Here is an 18,613-nt window from a genome sequence, read left to right on the forward strand (position 1 = left end):
GTCTGCAGGTTGTTGTTATCAGCCAGTTACGAAGTTAGGTTGATGAGTGATTTTTTTTTATTTAGAACCTAGGCACCAGTTCCAGTAAAACATAACGATGGATTCGATGATGAAAGCCCCGCTGACCACTCACTTGAGGCGAATGTTTTATTTCGTGACACCAAATGAAACGTCGTTTGAGAAAGCTGAAGATGTACCTCAATACATTAAAGAAGTAAGTATACCAAGGTACGGGTCAAAGTGCCGTATTCGACGTAATAAGCGCCCAGGCGCTCTCAAAATTAAAAATAGGGGGCTCTTATTAGAATATTATTTTGGTGAATAAAACTTAGTTGAAAGATAAATATCGTTATTTATGCTGAAATATTTATGTACGACAGATACATTTTTCCATAATTTAATTGTCCATAATGTCTTTGATCAATCGGAAGGGGGGCTAATTTGGGATTGTTCACTAGCCAATATGTCACCGTGGGCGCTTATTAGAGCGGGGCGCTTATTACGTCAAATACGGTAGCTTCATTTCCTATGACAGCAAAAGTAAAACTGTTTTTCTTGTGGCATGTCTATACGTTTTCTCCATGCTTACATGTACAAGTTTGCAGATGTATATAAACTACAGCCGGATGGCCATTTCGTGTCAACTCTAGTCGAGTGGTAAAGTAACAGCCCTAGCAGGTCTCTCTAGTCCCTCTTTAAACTATCAACAAACTACATTACAGAGATATATTATGGATTATACCAATATAATTTATAGGAATCTTATGGCATGTTTAAGGGATATATAGCTAGACCTCATAACATGGTGTTTGTTCTATTTGTCATGATAGCGAACAGGTCAAAAGGGCCTCAGACACCCAAGTGAAACTTAGGGCCACACCAACAAGTAAAAAGTCAAAACGGCCACAAACCCTATTTAAAATGGCCACATCAAAAGTCAAATTGGCCACGTGAAAAACTATAATTAAAAACCATGCTTAGTTCCATTAATGCAAAATAGGATCAATAATGTCTGATCAGTAGTGAAACCTGTGTATGTTGTCTTTACCAAGCCAGCTTTTGTAATTCATACTGTGTTAATTGATCGCACTCATTTGATTTGAGGGTAAGAGTGATGGGTATAAACATGGGGTGAGGACCAAGTGTACCGAAGGATACATAAGATATATATATCAAACCCACTGTCAATACATAACAACTACAGCAAGATAACAAGCTGCAACAATACATAAGGAAGAGATCTGCCAGTTCACAGGAAGAGATATTTGCCCCCTGGGGTCTGTACAAGGATGGGAATCTCAGTCCATCTCAGTGAATTATTGTCCATCTGTTCAAATTTAAATGGTCCAAGTCACAGGGACAACTGAAATGAAGTCTAAAATAGATCTCTGATGGTGCTGCTCAAAAGAAGCTATGATTTGCATGTTAAAGGCTGTTTTATTAAATGAAAAAGATATAAGACAAAATAGATGTTCACTTTCATATTTATAAATTATGTGTGGGTTATGTGTTGATCTGATTATTAAGTAAATGCATAAGATGTGGGCTAATTAATCAATTTACTCAATAGAAATTATTTATATGACTCAGGATCTATGGTGACTGCAAAAACTGGACTGGACTGCATATCCTGAACAGCAAATTCTTCAGATGACTTGACACTGTAAATTAAAGTGTTTGTGACATATCTGACTACTTTTTAAAAGTATGAAATTCTTTACATGACCGATTGTTTATCTGTTAAGATCTTTTATCTATTCTTGATGTACAGATTGTGACATATATGAAATGTGTGACACGTTTATTATTATCTTATTGTCTGTGATATTTCATAAATATTTGGGGGGCACAGGTGTCTGAGTTGTGTCGAGTTGCGTCCCTTGGGCACGTCAGAAAGTGAATGATGTTTTTAGGGAAATGGCTGATTTTAATCGGGAATGGTGGGGTTGACGAGAAAAAACATGACTTGATTACCAAACAGGCCAAAAATTGAATTTATTTTTTTACAAACAGTATGTCAGACTGTAAAAAAAACAAAAACGAAATGTTCATGGCTGAGTGACTTTGAATGGGCAGAGATGAATGTAGATAGCAGTGACTGTAAAGTTTTTTGAAAGGTCTCTCATACATATCTTCAACTCAAAGGTTACCGAAATGATAGAAACTAATAATAACTGAGAACATAAGACTACATAAAATTTAATATGGCAAGTGAAATTATTGCAGGATGAGTGCAAAATTACAAAATTATATCTGCTTGCCCTGCAGGACAAATTGGTTTGAAGAAATGTTTCCAGCCCTGATGATTGTACATACTTTGTAATTATCAGTCCAATACTTCAGCTTTCTCATTTTCTGGGACTCAGTGTTTGATTGTATTCATTGTTTTTATAAACCATTTGAAATGCATGTTGGCTCTGTTTTTGAAAAGAATTTATCATTATCTACTTGCAGTCAGCCCCTTTCTTCCTTGGCTTTATAGCAATTGAGTTCATTGTAATGCTTCTTCGAGGAGACGGAAAAAGAAGTCTCAATGATGAACTCACTTCAGTCGGAGCAGGAATGTTTTCCAGACTTCCATTGTGAGTATTTGTTCATAATAACTATGGCGAAACAGTTTGACACATCAATTAATTTAATGAGACATTTCTAGCATCACATGGAAACAGTGTGTATCCAACTAACTCTGTGGTTATTTATTTTCAGACTTTTGTTCAGATCCCTTCATATTGCAGCATACATATGGGTGCATGAAAACTTCCCGCTGCATGTGCTGCCCTGGGACTCCCCGTACACCTGGTGGTTGTGCTTCCTGGGCATGGACCTAGGCTACTACTGGTTCCATCGTCTTGCACATGGTATCCATCTTCAATATACCAAGTATTTGTTCCATTACCTGTAATATACCGGTTCTTGCATGTTTAACAGATCATTTACATGTTTATTTCACTATTTTATTTAACTTATATGACTGGGTTGAAAAATACTTGTATTTTTGGCATGTCATGGTTAAGATAAGTTCTTGCTGCCTAACTTAGAAATAATATGTTTTTAACCAAAATGTTTTGTTCATTAAACAAAGATGTGATAATTGTACTTTTACACAAGTAAACTTGACAAACACTTGAAGACAATGAGCAAATGAACATGCTAACTGTTGCTTTTTGAATACTATCTTTCACAAGATAAACCTGGGAAAAGGGCAAAGTTACAGCTGCTTGTTTTCATGATTATCTTGCTCAAGGTGAAGTGACATTCAGAGAGTTTGTAGATGGGTCAAAAGTATTCTTGTTGTTGACGACACGCTTAGGGCCTGGTCATTTGTGTAAGATCAAGGGGTGGGCCATGAATATATAACACAGTTCCATTTTTACAAGTAATGTTTTTAAACATAATTATTTTAATTTATCGGAGGGGTGGATGGAGGTAGCGGGGGTGCATAAAAAACTTGTTCTTTTGGCTTCATCCAGTTATCTGTATGCTCCTTGTTGTCAATCTTAATCTGATGCTTGTCACAACATACCATGCATACATACCTATCACTCTTTGGTTGTTGTCACTCTAGCTTGATAATGCTGTAAGAATCTCCATCAAAACTATAGGCAATAAACCAGATGTTGTAATCCATAAAGTTGTATGTTTTTCTTACTTACTCACTAACTTCCAGAATGCGAAGGATAATAGGTAGGATAATCAGATATGTCATTCTATATAAATATAAATATGATATATTATGAGAATCAGTTGTGTGTATCATGGAAAGACACAAATATCCCTATCTGAAGTGGAGTAGTGTATCAATACATTCAGTACCTGTAATACACTTACACATTTATTCCTATTTGTTTCAATGCCTGCTATGAACTTCAAATCATTAGTTACTGATTATTGTGAAGAGTTAAGCATGTCAAGTTTGTATTCATATTTGTCTTTGCAGTATACATGGCATATTTGTTGAATTCTGAACATACCCATTGTAAAGAAGTCATTGTGTTTCAGAGGTGAATTTTATGTGGGCAGCTCACCAGGTCCATCACAGCTCCGAATACTACAATTTGACAACAGCTTTGAGACAGTCAGTCTTACAGGGATACACATCATGGGTGAGAGCTACTTTATCATTACAGAGGCAACCATCAGGTACACCAAACTTCAGTGTACACATGGGTATGTTGCCATTGTGTATGTGTGTGTGTGTGTGTGTGTGCCGCCTCTGTGGTCCAGTGGTAGAGCGTCCACCCAGAGAGCGAAAGGTCTCGGGTTCTCTCCTCTGCTGCATCATACCAAAATATGTTATAAGATGGCTCTTCTACTTACTCTATCTGGCGCTTGGCACTAAGGGGCTAAAACTATGACAGCTAGGTTCAGTCAGTGTTCTGTGTCTGAGTGGGGTATTCATTAGGGATGGTTATTGGCGGTTAAGTGGGCACGGGTGGCCCAGTCGTCTAAGGCGCCGCAATTTGCTGTACAGAGTTGCATCCCTTGGGCACGCCAGAAACCTGTGTTTGTGGGTTCGAATCCCGGTTCGCCCCAATTATGTTTCTAGGTTTGTCAGCTATAACCCGTGCTCGCGGGTTTCACCAAAGTGGTAAACGTCTGAGACCTGCATTACTCCGGGCTTTCCTCCCACATTAAGCTGACACGCTGTGATAAAGCAGCGTTAAACCCAAATCACTCACTCACTCACTATTGGAGGTTAAAAGTGTATCACAATACATTGCAATACCCAAGGCTGTACAGTGTTAGAAATTGGCACTAGTCCTGTAGTCCTTGCCAAACTGCCCAATAGTTAAGGTATCATAAGGACAAGTAGACATTTGCCATTTTTTAGGGTTTTGCTATATGTTATCATTATAAGGACTAGTGGACTAAATATTTTAGTTTCTACCCCTGCTGTATTACGATACGTATCATGATATTGTATGATTCTAAACTTTCAATTCTGAAGCAATGTGATACATTAAGTTCATAAGGGGAACAAAACAAGATGCTGGTACGACATAATGTTTACTCATTCAATAAATATGCAGCCATCTTGGGGCCCTGGATGCTTGCTCCTGGGATATATCAGGCATGAAAAAAAGATATTGTGATATGTATCGTGGAAAGAATAAACCTCAATATACTGATATACTGGTAATACCACACACCCTTAGTATCCATGTTGAACTGCCTCATGGAATCTCAGTGGGCTAGCACTATAAAATCAGCATTAGTCTGGACTAGTACAAGCAGCCATACACGCACGCACGCGCGCACGCACCCACACACGCAATAATTTTGGAGGCAATGTTAAACCCCATTTCATCTCACCACATGTGTGTTTCTTCCTTGTTTGTTATTTTCATGCAAACATACTTGACATTGTCCTCAGGTGTTCTACCTCCCGATGGCGCCGTTCATCCCACCTTCTATCTTCATTTTGCACCATGAGCTCAACATCCTGTACCAGTTCTGGATCCATACAGAGGTCAGTCAGATCACCATGGTCATGGCGTGATCAATCAAGGAGGTACATGGTTGGGTAACCATGGTGATAGGATGTTAGAGGTCAGTCAGATCACCATGGTCACAGCATGGTCAGTCAAGGAGGTACATGAGTGGGTAACCATGGTGACAGGATGTAAGAGGTCAGTCAGATCACCATGGTCAAAGCATGGTCAGTCAAGGAGGTACATGGGTGGGTAACTATGGTGACAGGATGTTAGAGGTCAGTCACATGACCATGGTCACAGCATGGTCAGTCAAGGGGGTACATGGGAGGGTAACCATGGTGACAGGATGTTAGGGCAATGATTTGGGGTGGAGAAGGTGGTTTCACTACCTCAGGTTCAGAATGCACACAATACATATTTGTATAGCCAAACATAGGTCAATTATTGCTCATGTACACATGTCTACACTTACTCATTGTGCATATTTACTGATCATGCTTATCTCAAAGTGGGCATCTTTGAGTAGACTTTTCCATGTTAGAATTGGTCTTCAGCAACCCAAGCTTGTCGTAAGAACGCAACAAATGGGATTGAGTGGTCAGGCTCGCTGACTTGGTTGATGCATGTTATCGTATCCCAACTGCATAAATCAATGCTCATGATGTAAATCACATGATTATTCACAGACTGCCATCATATAGCTGGATTATTGCTGAGAGCAGTGTTAGACAACAAATAAAGAAACAAATAAACAAGCAGACAAACTTTAAATTAATGTGCATATATTATGTGTTACATCATTATTCATGTATCTCATCTGAGTCATGTATCTTACTGGGTTTCATTGACCATGTTGTCTGATTGTCATCCAAAATGTCCAGAGAAATTTTCCACATTTGGTGATAATATTTGAATAAGAATGTCCTATCAAAAGCAGATAAACCATGGGAATGAGCGCTTGCCATTTGTCTTGCAAATTCACTGATCAGCTAAAATTATTGATATCCCATCCACTGGTGGATTCCACTGTACACTGAGTAATGTTTGTTCCAGTATGTGAGATCGCTAGGCCCACTGGAGTACGTCCTCAACACTCCAAGCCACCACCGAGTACATCATGGGAGGAACAGATACTGTATAGACAAGAACTACGCAGGGACTCTCATCATCTGGGACAGGCTGTTTGGTAGGTGACAAAGACAGGAGGAGCTGTATACAGACTCTCATCATCTGGGACAGGCTGTTTGGTAGGTGACAAAGACAGGAGGAGCTGTATACAGACTCTCATCATCTGGGACAGGCTGTTTGGTAGGTGACAAAGACAGGAGGAGCTGTATACAGACTCTCATCATCTGGGACAGGCTGTTTGGTAGGTGACAAAGACAGGAGGAGCTGTATACAGACTCTCATCATCTGGGACAGGCTGTTTGGTAGGTGACAAAGACAGGAGGAGCTGTATACAGACTCTCATCATCTGGGACAGGCTGTTTGGTAGGTGACTAAGGCAGGAGGAGCTGTGTACAGACTCTCATCATCTGGGACAGGCTATTTGGTAGGTGACTAAGGCAGGAGGAGCTGTGTACAGACTCTCATCATCTGGGACAGGCTGTTTGGTAGGTGGCTATGGCAGGAGGAGCTGTGTACAGACTCTCATCATCTGGGACAGGCTGTTTGGTAGGTGACTAAGGCAGGAGGAGCTGTGTACAGACTCTCATCATCTGGGACAGGCTGTTTGGTAGGTGACTAAGGCAGGAGGAGCCGTGTACAGACTCTCATCATCTGGGACAGGCTGTTTGGTAGGTGACTAAGGCAGGAGGAGCTGTGTACAGACTCTCATCATCTGGGACAGGCTGTTTGGTAGGTGACTAAGGCAGGAGAATCTGTGTACAGACTCTCTTCATCTGGGACAGGCTGTTTGGTAGGTGACTAAGGCAGGAGGAGCTGTGTACAGACTCTTATCATCTGGGACAGGCTGTTTGGTAGGTGACTAAGGCAGGAGGAGCTGTGTACAGACTCTCATCATCTGGGACAGGCTGTTTGGTAGGTGACTTAGACAGGAGGATCTGTGTACAGACTCTCATCATCTGGGACAGGCTGTTTGGTAGGTGACTAAGGCAGGAGAATCTGTGTACAGACTCTCATCATCTGGGACAGGCTGTTTGGTATGTGACTAAGACAGGAGGAGCTGTGTACAGACTCTCATCATCTGGGACAGGCTATTTGGTAGGTGACTAAGGCAGGAGGAGCTGTGTACAGACTCTCATCATCTGGGACAGGCTGTTTGGTAGGTGACTAAGACAGGAGGAGCTGTGTACAGACTCTCATCATCTGGGACAGGCTGTTTGGTAGGTGACTTAGGCAGGAGGAGCTGTGTACAGACTCTCATCATCTGGGACAGGCTGTTTGGTAGGTGACAAAGACAGGAGGAGCTGTGTACAGACTCTCATCATCTGGGACAGGCTGTTTGGTAGGTGACTAAGGCAGGAGGAGCTGTGTACCGACTCTCATCATCTGGGACAGGCTGTTTGGTATGTGACTAAGACAGGAGGAGCTGTATACAGACTCTCATCATCTGGGACAGGCTGTTTGGTAGGTGACTAAGGCAGGAGGAGCTGTGTACAGACTCTCATCATCTGGGACAGGCTGTTTGGTAGGTGACTAAGACAGGAGGAGCTGTGTACAGACTCTCATCATCTGGGACAGGCTGTTTGGTAGGTGACTAAGGCAGGAGGAGCTGTGTACAGACTCTCATCATCTGGGACAGGCTGTTTGGTAGGTGACAAAGACAGGAGGAGCTGTGTACAGACTCTCATCATCTGGGACAGGCTGTTTGGTAGGTGACTAAGGCAGGAGGAGCTGTGTACCGACTCTCATCATCTGGGACAGGCTGTTTGGTAGGTGACTAAGACAGGAGGAGCTGTGTACAGACTCTCATCATCTGGGACAGGCTGTTTGGTAGGTGAGTAAGGCAGGAGGAGCTGTGTACAGACTCTCTTCATCTGGAACAGGCTGTTTGGTAGGTGACTAAGGCAGGAGGAGCTGTGTACCGACTCTCATCATCTGGAACGGGCTATTTTGTAGGTGACAAAGGTGACCCTTCATCAATTTCCGAGAGAAAAAAAATGTAAAATATCCTTGGAAAGTATTGAAATGTCCTTGTGAAAGTGCTGAAATTGCACGCTCTGTAATAAACTTCCAAAACAAACCTATTTGGGGGCGTGGCCTAAAGCTACCAAAATGGCGGTGACTCTTTTCATTTTATACTTTTGTCGCGTTTATCTATCTTGTGATCTTTAGCCATTGTATATATCCCTGTCTGGGATTAATCCCATGAGTAAACAATTGAAGGCATCTTCAGTGTTGTTACTAAGGTGACATAATTTTGGGCATGGAAATCAAATGGATGAGCAGACAGAAAATAGACATAATGTATTAAAAAATCCGAGGCAGAAGCAGGCAGACTGGGCGTCGGCCCGATCATCATGATCGTTGAAACTGAAAACCTATTTTAATTCCAGTAAGTAGATTTCACTCAGTGGCAGAATATTTTGTGTTGGGGACCATTTCACCTGGCGTTTTTTGTCATCTACTTTAAGTTATTTCCGTTTTCAAATATATTCTTGGTCAAGCATAGTGATTAAGTATGCCCTAAAGTACAATGTATTAGAATCTGCAAAGTTGCTATGCTGACTTTACTTGCCCTTAAATGCAGAGTGCCAAGCAGGGTAACAACAAGTACAATCATTTTACATCCTATGGTTTGACACTGCTGGAGATTGAAAAACTGGCGTTCTGCTCTCAAGGCAGACACTCTATCCACTAGACCAGGGAGGTGGTCCTATTGTATGGTTTTGTGTTGGGCGATTGATGGCTCCTACATCTGTGTATGTTCAATACAGGTAATATTTTGTGTTAATCATTTATAAACAGCTTAAATTTTGCTCATTTCAAGGCACCTTTGAACCTGAGGCGGAAGAGGTTGTGTATGGCCTGACCCATCCACTCAACACATTTGACCAGTTCTGGGTTCAGGTGCGTGCATCACTGCAGTTTTTGTGAATAAAGGGGAAAACTTTACCTTTCTGCCTGCATGTATCTGCAGACTGCGTAGCATGGATGTACTGGAACTCAGTGGGAATTCTGAGAACAGGTCCACAGCACCACATGCTTGTGAACACTAAGTGATTGACAATTAGGTAGTTGCCATTTGTAACCTATGTTGGTTGGTTGGTTGGTTTGTTGTTTTAGGCCACACCTAGCAATATTCCAGTTATATGACGGCAGTCTGTAAATAATCGAGTCTGGACCAGACAATCCAGTGATTGATATCATGAGCATTGAACCACGCAATGGGGATAAATGACATGCTTCAACCAAGTCAGCGACCCTGACCACCCAATCCCGTTAGTCACCTCTTAAGACAAGCATAGTCACCTTTTACAGCATGTATGGGTTGCTCAAGACCTATTCTATCCCGGATCTTCATGGGTAGTGTGACCTAGGTGATTGTGTGTCATCTTGCCCTGACATCATGGATTGTTGTTCATGCTGTCAACCATTGGTTTGCTTGGCCCAGACCCTCTGTCACTCCAAATATGAATTCTAGCAATGTGAGCATGTAAGATCAGTAAAAGAATTTGAAGGTATAAAACAAACTTAAACCAAGGGTGTACTATGAATCTTACCGTTGCCCTTCATTTTGTTATGATCCTAGTTTTGTGAAGCTTCCCCCTTACATGACTAGACCCATGAAGATTCCGGGGAAGAATAGGTCTTCAGCAACCCATGCTTGCCGTAAAAGGTGACTATGCATGTCGTGAAAGGCGACTATCGGGATCGGGTGGTCAGGCTCACTGACTTGGTTGATGCATGTCATCGATCCCAATTGCATGGATCGATGCTCATGATGTCAATCACTGGATTGTCTGGTCCAGACTCGATTATTTACAGACCGCTGTCATATAGCTGGAATATTGCCGAGTGCGGCGTTAAACAACAGACCAACCAACCAACCTTACATGACCAGGGTGTCTCCCCTCTGTCTCATGCAGTCTGTCAGTGACCCAGCCATCATGACCCTTTCCTACATCTCTACTCCTATGTTCAACTTAAATGTACTGTCTTCATATATTGCAGAAAACATTACAAATCTGATATGGGATTAGTTACCCGTATTCCTGATATATTCTTAGTCAGAATGCAGTCATAATTTCAAATGTCTGACTAAAGACAGTAGCGGGATCAACTACTTAAACTGTCAAGGATAGGTGTTGACGTGTTTAGGGCACTGACTTTTAATGAATATGTTGCTAACGCGGTCATTATTCTGTCACTGTATCAGATGTCATGGTAAACATGGCTGAGATGTTTCTGCCTACTTTCCAGTTCGGATTCCTGAAGTACATGATAGAGAGGTTCAATGAAATGAAAGGTCCAGCTAACAAACTGTGCACTTTGTTCTTTGGCCCCGGATGGGCACCTGGAAAGCCAAGAACTGGAGAACTGAGCGACATTCCTGACGTAAGTGTAATAGTGCTACTACTACTGACTGTTACAGGTTCATGCCCCAGAGAAGCAGTACATACCTCATACACACACACAGAGTGTTACAGAGACACAAACGCAACACACACACACACACACACACACACACACAACCCCCAGTCCAGCTGTGGCTCACAATGTGTCTCCATGTTACAGGTTCATGCCCCAGAGAAGCAGTACAACCCCCAGTCCAGCTGTGGCTCACAATGTGTCTCCATGTTACAGGTTCATGCCCCAGAGAAGCAGTACAACCTCCAGTCCAGCTGTAACTAACTCACAATGTGTCTCCATGTTACAGGTTCATGCCCCAGAGATGCAGTACAACCTCCAGTCCAGCTGTAACTAACTCACAATGTGTCTCCATGTTACAGGTTCATGCCCCAGAGAAGCAGTATGCCCCCCAAGTCCAGCTGTAACTAACTCACAATGTGTCTCCATGTTACAGGTTCATGCCCCAGAGAAGCAGTACGCCCCCCAAGTCCAGCTGTAACTAACTCACAATGTGTCTCCATGTTACAGGTTCATGCCCCAGAGAAGCAGTACAACCTCCAGTCCAGCTGTAACTAACTCACAATGTGTCTCCATGTTACAGGTTCATGCCCCAGAGAAGCAGTACAACCTCCAGTCCAGCTGTAACTAACTCACAATGTGTCTCCATGTTACAGGTTCATGCCCCAGAGAAGCAGTACGCCCCCCAAGTCCAGCTGTAACTAACTCACAATGTGTCTCCATGTTACAGGTTCATGCCCCAGAGAAGCAGTCACCCCCCAGTCCAGCTGTAACTAACTCACAATGTGTCTCCATGTTACAGGTTCATGCCCCAGAGAAGCAGTACAACCTCCAGTCCAGCTGTAACTAACTCACAATGTGTCTCCATGTTACAGGTTCATGCCCCAGAGATGCAGTACAACCTCCAGTCCAGCTGTAACTAACTCACAATGTGTCTCCATGTTACAGGTTCATGCCCCAGAGAAGCAGTACGCCCCCCAAGTCCAGCTGTAACTAACTCACAATGTGTCTCCATGTTACAGGTTCACGCCCCAGAGATGCAGTACAACCTCCAGTCCAGCTGTAACTAACTCACAATGTGTCTCCATGTTACAGGTTCATGCCCCAGAGAAGCAGTACGCCCCCCAAGTCCAGCTGTAACTAACTCACAATGTGTCTCCATGTTACAGGTTCATGCCCCAGAGAAGCAGTACATGCCCCAGAGAAGCAGTACACCCCCCAAGTCCAGCTGTAACTAACTCACAATGTGTCTCCATGTTACAGGTTCATGCCCCAGAGAAGCAGTGCAACCTCCAGTCCAGCTGTAACTAACTCACAATGTGTCTCCATGTTACAGGTTCATGCCCCAGAGAAGCAGTCACCCCCCAGTCCAGCTGTGGCTCACAATGTGTCTCCATGTTACAGGTTCATGCCCCAGAGAAGCAGTACAACCCCCAAGTCCCGCTGTGGCTCAAAGTCTATGTCGTTGTACACTTCTTCCTCACCTTTCTGGGATATCAACTTCTCTTTGACAATAAACAGGTAAGACTGAATGGCAAATCATTTTAGTCTTCTATGTAGCTATATGATGCATTTTCTTTGGTATTACAATATACAGTTTACTAATTACATCTTAGATCATTCAACTGAGTAATACCTGTAGCCTGTGCCTAGCCTGAAACGATTATGTGGATCATTTCCTTGGGATGTCATGATGTGCGATACCATATCTGCACCGTTTTTGCATGAAATGTTTCATATTCCATGTGTTGGCTCACAAAGAGGTGTTGATGCAAACCCTCGTGACTTGCCAGTTTTGGCTGATTCTATAAGTATTATGAAAATAAATTCATCATGTTTCATGATAGGCGGTAAAGTGAATTTTTTTGTATAAAAATGTTCTTTTTGAGAACTGATGTTGGTAGGCCTATCGTGCATTGACACATTGTGAATGATGACTCCCTGCAATTTTCTGTTGAACTAGTAAAGTTTGCAAAATATGCTTTAACTGGGGGCGAAGGATTAGTACAGTCTTGTGGATAAAAAAATTGTTTGGGCACCTTGCATAATTCTGACATGTCATCTTCTATACATTCTCCAGGGCTTGTTTTACAGTAGACCTACACTAACCCCTTGATCCATAGTCCGTTGTTTGTGATCTCAAATTACCCGCCCTTTATTTTCATTAGCATTTTATCGACCTATATATTGTCAAGATGAGGAAAAAGGAAACGAGTATGGGAGGTTGACATGAATATATCCTCTCCATTATAATGATATTTTTTTAGCTATCTTTTACATATTTCTTTCAATGTTCAGGTTCTCACAAATGCTATCACAATCAAAGGGCACTGGCTGCATTGTTGTCGCCAACCCAATGTTGAGGCTGGTTTGTAACTCGCATTCTGATTGGTCAATTAGATTGAGTAGTGTAGCAAATCTAACTGGCTAATGAAAATCAAGGGCAGGTAGTTTGAGATCACAAGAACCACGGAAATGGATACTGGGGTTAGTGTAGGTTTACCAAAATGCTAGCCCTGGAGATGTGAATGATGTCTTCTATAGAGTGTTGCATCTTAGATCCTGATTAGAAAAACATAACTGTGCTTTCCCTTTTATATGACTTTAAAGTAGGTCAAAAGCAATGGTAATTTGAGAATATAGTGCATTAGTTTTAAAGATAAGCTTGTACATGAAACAAACGGCACAACAGATTATTCCCTCACGGCAGAGATTGTGTTGACCTTTGTGCTATGTTCCGAGGGTGGGTTGTTGTGTTACAGATGTTCTGCCAGTCCTACCTGTTGATGTTCATCATGTTCCTCGGCTACTCACTGACAACGTACGGACGGCTCTTTGACAGAAGGTGAGGAAACCATGTATTGCACTTCCTGTAACATCAGATGAAATTGTCAGTCTCCTGGTTCATGTTTGAAATACTTGCCTCTTAAATACCAAGTTCTGTGCAAAACTGGAGCTGATTCTAGACACTGCAGTTAGTAATACACACCTTACAGAGCAAGTAAACTGAACACGGCAACTTTGCAGATTTTACTACTTTAGGGTATAATTAATCACAAATGCTTGACCAAAATTGAATTTGAAAAACAGAAATAGTGTAAAACAGACTATAAAAATGACAGGCAAAATAGCCCTCGCCACTGGAGCTTTCCCCTTAAAGCGCTGCACAATTTCAGTGATCTGGCTGGCTCCCAGCATCAGTCTCTCAATGGGGTGGTTGGGTAGTCTAGTGGTTAAAGCGTTTGTGGAGAAACCACCACAGGATTACTTGAGATTGTAAACCCTGACAGGAGGGAACATACCAAGGGGGCCTTAGATAAGGAGAAGTGGTTTGTCCAACTTATAAAACCACTCATCACATAGATAATTTTGGTGTGTGTGTGTGGTTTTTACATTTTTTAATAAAACCGAATCGTGTTTTATCCAACTTTTGAACCGTTTAAATGCAAGAAAAAGTAAGAAAACATTGAGATACCTCATAGTGAAACAAGACAATAAACAATAAAAGGAATTTGATCAAAGCATGTGAGAGAAGAAAAATGTGCAGCATTGACCAACTGGATTCATGACATGTGAAAATGAATAACTATTCATCACCTGCCCTGATGGGTTACAAAACTAAACACGATATGTGAGGTTAGAGGTTCGATTCTTCTCATCCATAATGAAAACTTCCATTTCTTGTTTTCGATTTTAGAACATTGGACGTTTGAAACACCAAGTACAAATTTATAGTATATAAAAAGGAGGGTTTACAATGATTGTAACCCTTGTAGCAGGATTTACAATCAATCATTGTCAGCCTTGATAGGAGGGGTCACAATCATTCATTGTCAGCCTAGATAGGAGGGTTTACAGTCAATCATTGTCAGCCTTGATAGGAGGGTTTACAATAAATCATTATCAGCCTTGATAGGAGGGTTTACAATAAATCATTGTCAGCCTTTATAGGAGGGTTTACAATCAATCATTGTCAGTCTTAATAGGAGGGTTTACAATCAATCATTGTCAGCCTTGATAGGAGGGTTTACAATCAATCATTGTCAGTCTTAATAGGAGGGTTTACAATCAATCATTGTCAGCCTTAATAGGAGGGTTTACAATCATTAAAAACCGGAATACAAGGGATTAAACTAATGTGATCTGTGGGAAAATTTAACCATTTGATAAAAACCTCACAGGGTTACACAAGCACATAGGAGGTTTATAATATACAGACATGACTTGAAGACAATAAGGATTGACCTCCTTCTACAGAAAGAAAGGAGCTAAAATGTGATTGGTGTTTCAGTAACTTGGGCATTGTGATGGAGGTGTGCCGCTGTGTGATGTTCCTTGTGGGGGACATCGTCCTGGTAAAGCTGGACTTCTACACTCCACCCACTGGACCAGCAGTTATGCCCTTCCTCCGCCTCCTCCATGTGGCATCTCTCGGACTCTGGCTGATTCTCTATCAAAAAGTATTTGATTCTCAAGTCACTGTTTTGAACAAAAATCAGTAAAATTACAGTGGATACTCTTCAGTCAAAAACGGTCAAGCATTATTATGGACATGTCTGGAAATGAATTGGTCTTCAGCAACCCATGCTTGTCGTAAGAGGCGACTAACAGGATCTGGTGGTCAAGTTTACTGACTTGGTTGATGCATGTCATCGTATCCTAATTTCTTAGATACTGTCTGTTTGGTTTTGGTTTTGTGGGGATTTTGGGTTGTTTTTTGTTTGGGGTAGGGGAGAGATTGGGGTTGGCACTGAATTATTCAGTCACAGCAGACTCTAGGCATATCTAACTTCAAGGGATGTTTCAATTCAGGCTGTTTTTTCTGCTGTTTACATGAGCAAAAACATCAACATGATTTCATGCCACTACTTCTTGGGATTAACTTAATATTTGTTGATTGACTTTATAAAATATGAATATGATTGAAATATATTTTTCTGAAACTAAGCATTCTTCATGCACTTTCTGACCAATAATTTAGGTACATTACGAATAATAATTCATCCAAAATGACTCTTTTGGGTATTGAAAGCTTTGCTTGAAAATCAAACTTTCAAGGTAACAGGTTTGGCTGTTGAATCAAAGAGAGATCATTCGACAGATTGTTATGATATCTTACATGTTATGCATTGTGTATTTATTTATGTATAATGCTCATTATTTGGAGACCAATGAAGATCAGGGGTAGAATAGGTTTTCAGCAGCCCACACTTGCCATAAAAGGCGACTATGCTTGTCGTAAATGGCGACTAACGGGATCGGGTGGTCAGGCTCGCTGATTTGGTTGATGCATGTCATTTTATCCAATTTGCATGGATCAGTGCTCATGATGTCAATCACTGGATTGTCTGGTCCAGACTTGATTATTTACAGATCGCCATCAGATAGACGAAATATTGCTGAGTGCGGCGTTAAACCACAAACAAAAACAACAAACAAAAAATCAGTATTTGGAATGGTGCACAATTTGTGTATTTCCGTGATATATATTCATAATATTCATAAAAAAACATTTTAGCAACACCTGCACAAGATTCTGTGGGGTTTTGCTATTTGGATACCAGTATTTAAAAAAAAAAATTGTTTTGTTGTTGTGATTTTTAGTATTAAGATTGTGTTTTTTCGTGAAATTCATAATTTTGGCTGGTTCATGTAATTAACATAGATAGGGTTGGTATATTTGTGAATTGTGCCTGAAAAAAAAGTGTTCTAAATACTCATCAACATTGGTGTGAATTGAGGAGTGTTTTTTATCTGGATATATTCAAGAATAATGCTAGCGCTGTTGCCTTAGTTGAACAAATTTATTGTTGAAGGCTATGGCTGTTTCCAGAACATTACTAAATGTTTTTTTTGCACCTTGAACAGCCTGGAGAATAATTTGTCATATATGTATGATGATGATGATGGCTTATGCTCATTGGTCTTTCAATGCACTGTTATTGTCAGTAACTTTACCTCATTGTTATATTTTGATAAATTTTGATACAATCTCATAATTAAATTGACAATTAAACATTCCACATTTTGTTTTTGTTGTGTGTTTTGGGGGTGATGTATGGTGCCTTCAGCATCTGCAATGAAGCTTGGACTGGTCAATCCATGGGTGGAGTGGAGGGTGCACTCTTCATTTTGTTCAAACAGATGTATGTGATCCCATACAGACACAGAGCCACGCACGCACGCACGCACGCACGCACGCACTACCAATCCATGATCACACACAGAGACAAACACACACACTGACAGACACAGACAGACAGACAAACAAACACACACACACACACACAGGCACACAAACTCACACATACTACCAATCCGGAGTGGGGTGGGGGTGCACCCTCCCTTATGTTCAAACAGGTACATGATCACGCACGGACGCTCGCAGCTTTATTACAGACACACACAGAGTTTTCATAAAGCTGGATCCGCCTATCCACTGGTCCTGTAACGTGTCCATTTATTAAGATTAACACAATACATGATGTGAGTTATGTTTCTCACCAGCATTTTAGCGATTCAGGTTGATATTCCTGTGGGTGTATCATACAAACAAAGTAATGTCATGATAACTTGATATACGCAAGCTGTTTCTTTTAAAAGAAATATGAACTGATGTCGATGAAAGTCAGTATTAGAACAAGTTTGTATTGTTGGAACACAACAGCCAAGTGTTAAGTGTTGAGCATGGGAATGACTTGTTCATTTTATGTTTCTGTTGCTGACAGGGATTCAATAAAGTTAGCTTCAAGTTATGCCACATACAATTCAAATGTTGGAAATCGATGTCACAACTTTGTATTTGATTTCTATTGATGCACCCTTTGAGAAGGATAATGGATGGCAACACCTGTGACAATATCATTCTCAATGTCATGGTGTCATCATAAGACTCCTGATGAACATTAATTAAAGTTTCATGTTAAATAGCCTGAGGAAATTGAGCGGGGGATTAAAACATTACTTGATGTTCTGCTTTAAAAACATAGTACGTTCTGTGCCTGAATAACATACCCCATTTCTCCTCACCCCTCTCACAAGGAAAATTGCCTATTGTTCACTTGGGATATGAATCTCGATAACAGGCTCCCATTTCTAATTGTACTTATCCGATAGCACCACCAGCAGTGTCCGAGCGTACATTATTTATTGCAATTCTGTTTAGGGTGGCCCGTTATCTCATCACCGTGCGGAGTTGCGTCCCTTGGACATAGCAGAAACCTGAGTTTGTGGGTTTGAATCCCATATTCGCCCTGAAAATGTTTCTCGGCCTGTCAGCACCTGACGCATGCGCGAGGGTTTCACCAAAGCGGGTCTGCAGAACACCGGGCTCTCCTTACATATGAAGCTGACATGCCATGATATAAATGACTAGCTACTAGTATTCAAAGCGATGTTAAAACAAACCCGCACTCACTCATTCAGTCATCTGTTCACACCCCGTGTCCCTTAACCTACTGTTTATCCACCAACTAGAAATGTCATTCCACGTTTATTTCCTAATAAACATGAGACAATATAGTTGACAGGCATGCAATGTTTGGCAGATTTGAAAGGGCTTATACTTTATGCTGCATCGTCGAAGTCAACGATCCAACTATACCGTTTTGTTGGTTGATTAAACT

The 18,613-nt window shown here is 41.3% G+C and overlaps 1 protein-coding gene across 1 annotated transcript; it reads left to right on the top strand.

Moving 5' to 3' along the window:
• The first annotated feature begins 14 nt into the window (after positions 1-14).
• LOC139465376 (alkylglycerol monooxygenase-like) lies at positions 15-16,941 on the top strand. Its single transcript, XM_071247084.1, has 11 exons — positions 15-214; positions 2,455-2,582; positions 2,707-2,858; positions 4,000-4,103; positions 5,375-5,470; positions 6,489-6,621; positions 9,388-9,467; positions 10,821-10,955; positions 12,393-12,509; positions 13,751-13,833; positions 15,280-16,941. Exons 1-11 carry the CDS (start codon positions 98-100, stop codon positions 15,488-15,490), a joined length of 1,356 nt encoding a protein of 451 aa, XP_071103185.1. The 5' UTR covers positions 15-97; the 3' UTR covers positions 15,491-16,941.
• Positions 16,942-18,613: the final 1,672 nt, after the last annotated feature.

This window comes from Haliotis cracherodii, unplaced genomic scaffold (genome assembly GCF_022045235.1).
Source record: "Haliotis cracherodii isolate W230 unplaced genomic scaffold, xgHalCrac1.p SCAF_18, whole genome shotgun sequence".
NCBI lineage: Eukaryota > Metazoa > Mollusca > Gastropoda > Lepetellida > Haliotidae > Haliotis > Haliotis cracherodii.